Below are 6,837 nucleotides of genomic sequence, written 5' to 3' on the forward strand. Positions count from 1 at the left end.
TCAAGTACGAAGATGATTTATATCGTGAGTTTAATGCCTAGTGAAGATCTATCAAAAATATTGCTTTTTAAATAAACACTGTGCTTTTATATTCACAATTTCTCCTTTGATATTTAATGAAAGTTACAAATTAAATCCAGATACATGTCTGTCAGCATCTGAGGTCATACAACATCATCAGCCAAAGCAGCACTGGAGTTCAGCTGTCAGCTCTGTTCAGTTAACTGTGATTTTTTCTTTCATCGTTAAAGGGGGCTGGCTGTTTCTTGTAAACACAATGGCACCATTGACCTACTGACCGCTCTCTCCCAGTCAGTCAATTGCACAACAACTCATTACAACCAAACCCTGGGGTCTGTCATGCGGGATATGCACGATGACAGTACCATGGAGTTTCTGCCGGTCTTTCCGTCTTCTGCCTCTCCTTCTGGCTCTGAAGATGCACACCGCACATGCGGCTCCCGATTTCTCTAGTAAGTGCTTTGTTTTTGACATCAGGAAATGCTTCTGTTGGAGAAAGTAAAAATGCTGACCGGTTAATTTTCAGTTGTGTAGGAGGCTTCACAGAGACATTCAACACTCCCTAATTTATCTGCACATCCTGCTTTCCAAACAGCTGGTGCAGCTCATGCTGAGGGACCAGAATCAGGGTGAAGAGGCTGCGGAACAGGTCCTGAACTAAGATCGTCACAGAATAGGACATGATACTCCCACAGTGATAAATAAACTGCAGTTGACTTGGGTTTATATTGAGCTGTTTTGTTGTTTGGACTGTCTGACTGATAACATTATGTCGTCAACGATGATATATTCAGACAAAGCCAAAGGTAGCTTTTGTCTCAACCACTATCATGAGCATTGGAGGGTATCTCTCTATCTGACCCTGGCAGAGATCTCCATTTGTTTGTGTGGCTGCAGGCTCTGAGGAGCCTCATTGTGAGTGAGTGCCTGGTACTGCCTCACATTTGCTCCACGAGGTTTCAAACCGCCACTCACACACACACACACACACACACACACACACACACACACACACACACACACACACACACACACACACACAAGACACAGGGGGCTGAGCACAGGAAGCACACATGGGAGGGGAGGCTTAGTTCAGTGTCTATGTGTCATTGTCATGGATGTTTGTATGTGTGGTCATAGTCCAAATAACGTCTTGGACAGCTACAGCCAGTCACTGAGACAACACCCAGGCGACAGCCAGGACTCAGCTGCAAGGGCTAAATAAAGCAAGTCACACTGCTGACTTGCCAACTATGAACAATGAAGGACCTCAAAATTATGCATTACTTAGTACTGATAACTGGGTCTACCAGTCATTTCAACTTTACTACCATGGAGAGAAAAGCTATTAATAAATCAAATCTCAATCAAACAGGAGTTATAAGTGGGTGACACATTAAACCACTGTGTTTGAGATTAGAAACCAACTTTTGCTTTAATTAGCATCATACTGTGGACTATACCTGCTACTAAAACTAATTTAGTGAAATTAGCTTCATCTTATGTTCTCTTTAGTGTATCTTCACAGTATTCTGAAGAACCACACGGCTCATGCATGTGAAGGAGACATGCTCATCATCGAGTGTCCCTCCAGGACGTCTGTGGCAGTCCTGTCAGCTTTCTATGGACGGCGTGTTCCTAATCAGCACTTGTGCCCCTCTGCGAACACCAACACAACTGTGGAGGAGGACACGGCGTGCACTTCACCAATTGCCATCGAGGTATCCAAAGCCACAGTGAGACGCATGTGAACTCAGTCTGTGTTTTAGTAAAGCGCTCTGCCTTCTTAAAATGCTGTGATGAGTGACTCACGCTGCAGATGACGGTTAGTCAACATGATTTCTTGCCTCTGCAGAAAGTGCTGTCAGAGTGTCAAGATCGCCGTTCCTGTCACATCCCTGTCCTCAGTCCAGTGTTTGGGCAGGACCCCTGTCCACTCACCAGCAAGTACCTCCTAGTCTCCTACAAGTGCAGACCAGGTAGGCCACTGAGATGTTAAATACGTGGGCAGTGATATCACCAAAGCACTAATGATGAGCGTGCCAACCTATCAGCCGGTGGTTTCGTGGTTTTGTTTATGTTGCTTAATTGACAGTATTAATCAAACAAACTGTGTGTCTTACATGTTTAAATCTATTACTGAATGTCCTTGGATATAGTTTGACAATGTTTGACACTTACTAGTTTTGTACCAGGCTTTTAACCATGTCACAGAGTCTTCAACAGATTTTGCTCGGTTGTCATGGAGATATTCTGTATCTGTAGACATGTGAGCTCAGTAGCTGTTATGATTTCTTCCATCGCACTTCTCGTTCAAGATCATGTGATATCATTGAAAGCTATTGGGAAATCCTGTAAGAAGTCCTTGACTTAGTATTTTTCTTTAGACATCCACTAGTTTCTGACCATTTTAGTAAAATATAAAAAGCAAATAACAGATAGGCGAGATAAATCAATCACAGTTCAAGGGTAGGGTCCCAATTTTTAGTCTGTTTTAAAATAAGTACATTGAAATGTTGTGTTTGCCTGCTGTAATGATTCCTCCTTTTTATACTGGCCATTAAAAGAACATTTGGAAAAACAAAATCCGGAGTTACTGTTCTGTGAAAAAAAAAGTATGGCAAAGTTTAGCTGAATACAATACGAGGCCTCTGATATACACACATACCACCCAACAATAACAACTTTGATAGCAATACAAGTAGACATGATTTCCACTGTGCTGGAGCAGCAGAAACAAAATAAACAAATATAAGTAGAAAATGTTCCTGAAGTTGCACTGGTACTGTAAATCCATTTTTTATGTCCTCACTTGTAAACTCATCCGTGTCATCTGTGTTTCAGAGCACCACCGCACAAGACTCGTGTGTGAAAATGAGCGTCTGAGGCTGATGTGTAAAAATGAGACCGTCCTCGCCATCTACTCAGCCACGTTTGGACACCTTCTGCATGGCAGTCCTCACTGTCCTCACGAAGCTGGATCACAAAATGACATGGGTCTGAAACAGGGCGCTTAAGCATCATCGAGTGGCCAAATAGTGGAACAAATATCAATTGAATAAACATGGAGGAGAATAATAAATAATTTCTGTGGCCTGTTCATTTATTAGTATACATTAATTTGTTAAATTAATCATTCATAATGTTGCAATATTAGAGATTAGACATGAAATCAGATCATAATATTACAATATTACACTTATTTCTGCATTCTATTCATCATGCATCTCAATTTATTACAGAGTGTCTGTCACCTACGGCCCTGAGGAAGGTGTCCCGCAGGTGTCACGGCAGATCAAACTGCTCAGTCCTGGCCGATACTCAAACCTTTGGGGACCCCTGTTTCCCCGGCACCAGGAAACACCTGCGGGTGTCCTTCACGTGTGGTGAGTGACAAGGGGACGTTACTGCGTGTAACAGATGCGACATGGTTTGCTGCATTATGTAAAAGTCTCTCATTTCCTCTTCAGTTCCCCGGTATCTTCTGGAAGATGTGGGCAGAGGTTCAACCGATCCTTTCATGATTTCGGACTACACACATGGTGAGAGATAAGACTGAATGTTCACAAGTTTTATAGCAAGCAGCAGAGTTTGACTGGTGTCTGAGCCCAGACCCCTCTCACCTGCAGGTGGATGGTACACTGGCCCCACCTACAGGCCTCAAAATGTGCTCTTAACCAACTCTCTGGAGATCATTGAAAAAATTTTGGGTATGTGCACTGATGCCTGTGGACCTCCGGCTGGGGCTACATGTACAGTTCATTGTTGTAGATCATACTTTAAAGGCCCATACAGGTGTTCTTGCACATTATTTTGCACATAAATACTTTGTATTGCTGCTCACAGTTTTCTTTGGCATGCCACAGATTTTTAGGTGGATGAGTGCAATTGATCTTCTTATTGAATCCCTTTCCATTTATTACAATATAAAAACATTTGATTGCACATGACTGAAAGTTGCTTATGATATGTAAATGTTCATAGTGAACATTGAATCCTTTCATTATTGTAGCCTTGTGCATGCAGTTGAAAGCCTGATGTGATATTTACCGTATTTTTATTATATCTTAGGTAATTTTCCACTTCATAATATTGTACAGCTGTTCAGCACCAGGGTACAATGAGCCTGCATTAAAATTAGTTGAGCAATTCAAATATCTTTGAAAGCTGCGTAACTCTACTTCAAGAAAATATAACCTGCACCACAGGCTTTGCCCGATTTTTGTATAATGTTTGTTGAGAGAAGTGTCAGTGTGGGTTGTTTCAGAAAGCACAGCCTCTGTTTTTATGTGGCGGATGAACAAAACATTAAAGTTTAAGCTTGAGCTCCACCAGAACAGAACTTTACAGTTGAACTTAACCTGAAAAATACCATGCAAACAGATGGCAGATAACTGTGAGCAATGCAGGGGTTCACTGGTCCTCTGCGCCCAGTGGTATCTCACAATCCGTCAATGTGGAGACAGTATTAATGTGTGCTTCAATAACACATAAACAGTGTTTTCAACTCTATCACTCAGTACTAATAATGTAACACTTACACAATATATTAAAACAACTCAATGTTCCCTGTGAACACTTACCTATCTTCAGCTGAAGCTTTTGCAAGTTGATTTTCATAAAACACTGATAAGTGAACTCAGCAGCATGCAGACTCATCAATCCGAAACGCCAACTTACTACAAAGTACAGGATATGTGATTGTTGGCTAACACAAGGCAAAAACACCTGTATGGTATTTAAGTGGAAAGTTTGGAGCAGAAGACTGCACCTATAACAGGTGTGCTAATTTGCTGTGTGTAATACCAACATATTTTTGAGCTACTTAGACCCATAATCCTCTCTTGCCTCTCTTCCAGGTCTACCAGAGAAAGTGGCTTTGTATTTCGTCTCCGGCATCTGTGCTGGTCTGATTTTTCTGCTCTGCGTGTTTGGTCTGCGCTCCACACTAGTGAGAGATGTTAAAGATCTGGTTTCTGACTTGAACTATGAGCTGAAAGCATCTCGCAGACAGCGCAAGGAGCTCATGGAGGACCTCTACGATGATGAGATCTCAGACACGTCGTCCTTCTGTCGACTCACGCAGTCCTACCGCACAACTGACATCTTCAGTCCTTCCACGTTGACAGTAGAGATGGTTGATCGTGGAGTTGAGCAGACAAGGGATCTGCCCAATGGAGACATTTGGCCACACCGAGACTCCAGCCCTTATGCCATTCACAAGATTAAAACCTACAACAATTGACAGAAGTCATGTATTAGTGAAGCTACTTTTACAGCATGTTCTGCCATACAATTTAAGTTGCAAACTGACATTATTCTACTTAAATGAACATTTGTTTTACTTTTAAATGAACATAACTGTGCCTCCATATCTGTGTTCTGTCATTCATAAAATGTCATAAAAGATAATGAGTCAAATACATGAAGTCCTAACATACTAGGTGATTAATCATTATTGGGACTGACATCTTTACATTCATTTCAAATGTGATATTATTTTATAAAATAACACAGAGGTCTGAGCTCATATTTAGTAATGGTGTTGTACTGGACTGCACCCCCAACACACCTCACACAGTGTCACCAGGACTGAACTTTATGTGCTTTGTAAAGAGAGATGTTATGGCTGAGCTGTTGTATTGCATTGCAATAGATGCAGGTTTACCTAATAAAGTGGCCACTGAGTATACAGTTTATTGCAGTGTAAGTCCTATTAACCAATAAAGATTGTGTCAGTGGGGTGCGACTGCAGAAAACAATGCCTCTGTTTAATGTCTAGTAGTAAAACTCTGTGCACCACTCTGGATACAATCCATCTTGCTGGACAGTATCTGTCAGACAGGTGAATTCAAGGGTTATCCAGCAGTGTATGTTATAACCTAATGTTAAAACCACATTGTGGACTGTAGATCTAAGAGGAAATTGAAAAATCAACTTGTTGGGAAAACAAGCTCTGCAGAGCATATGAACTCATTTAGAGATGTGTAATTAAGAAGGGTTAACCACAGGTTGCAGAGGAGGATTTGTGACTGGGAGGCCACTTTGGAAGGATGTAACGCCTGGTCTGAACTAAAGTTAAAAATAGCTCCACCTTGAGTTGCTACAACAATAAAAAGCTGCTCACACATTGATGCGTCTGTACTAATAATGAAATTTAAAATAATATATTCGTCACAGGGCCAGTATTTGGCAAAATGAGCACTTTTACTTTTGGTATTTTAAATACATTTTTCTAATAATACTTTTGTTTTCAATTAAAAAGAATTTGAAATACAGGACTTTCACTTATAATGGAGTATTTATTACATTTTTGTATTGATACTTTTACTTAAGTGAAGAATCTGAATGTTTTGAGGCACTTATACTTTAATTGAGTATTTCTATTTTAGGACACTTTATACTTATATTCCACCGCATCTCAGATGGAAATATTGTAATTTTTACTCCACCATAATTATAGTGCAGCCAAAATTAGGTACTTTTTACATACAAAACATATTACGAGCTTATAAAATATGTTCTGTTGTTTTTATCGATTAGTCTACTCAACAGCAAATACAAGTACAGCTGAAATGATTAATTGACTGACCAAAAATGAATACTTCTATGAATTATTATTATTAATTTTTCTTAGAAATGACAAATATTTTATGATTCTAGGTTTTCAAATGTGGTAATTTGGAGGTTTGGTTGGACAAAACAAGCATTGTGACAGTGTCACTCTGGGTTCTGCGGGCATTTGTCACTCTTTACTTAAAATTAAGAAACCAAACAATCAGCTGATAAATGGAGAAAATAGTCAGGTGATGAATC

The 6,837-nt window shown here is 40.3% G+C and overlaps 1 protein-coding gene across 3 annotated transcripts; it reads left to right on the forward strand.

The window, feature by feature from the left end:
- Positions 1–311: 311 nt before the first annotated feature.
- si:ch73-335m24.2 (protein eva-1 homolog C) lies at positions 312–5,715 on the forward strand. Of its 3 annotated transcripts, XM_056382107.1 has the most exons (9): positions 330–473; positions 617–670; positions 1,537–1,742; positions 1,877–2,000; positions 2,866–3,018; positions 3,264–3,407; positions 3,492–3,563; positions 3,651–3,731; positions 4,881–5,715. In XM_056382107.1, exons 3-9 carry the CDS (start codon positions 1,590–1,592, stop codon positions 5,264–5,266), a joined length of 1,113 nt encoding a protein of 370 aa, XP_056238082.1. In that variant the 5' UTR covers positions 330–473; positions 617–670; positions 1,537–1,589; the 3' UTR covers positions 5,267–5,715. The 3 variants fall into 3 exon arrangements, with proteins under 3 accessions (XP_056238080.1, XP_056238081.1, XP_056238082.1); XM_056382105.1 differs by lacking the exon at positions 617–670 and having other exon boundaries at positions 312–473; XM_056382106.1 differs by lacking the exons at positions 617–670; positions 3,651–3,731 and having other exon boundaries at positions 315–473.
- Positions 5,716–6,837: the final 1,122 nt, after the last annotated feature.

The sequence above is a fragment of the Seriola aureovittata genome, chromosome 8 (genome assembly GCF_021018895.1).
Source record: "Seriola aureovittata isolate HTS-2021-v1 ecotype China chromosome 8, ASM2101889v1, whole genome shotgun sequence".
Classification (NCBI taxonomy): Eukaryota; Metazoa; Chordata; class Actinopteri; order Carangiformes; family Carangidae; genus Seriola; species Seriola aureovittata.

Coding starts and splice junctions, on each gene's coding strand:
- si:ch73-335m24.2 (XM_056382105.1), top strand. CDS start 377: ATGACAGTACCATGGAGTTTCTGCCGGTCTTTCCGTCTTCTGCCTCTC. Junction 474..1,536: donor TGCGGCTCCCGATTTCTCTA/GTAAGTGCTTTG, acceptor TGTTCTCTTTAG/TGTATCTTCACAGTATTCTG. Junction 3,408..3,491: donor GCGGGTGTCCTTCACGTGTG/GTGAGTGACAAG, acceptor TTTCCTCTTCAG/TTCCCCGGTATCTTCTGGAA.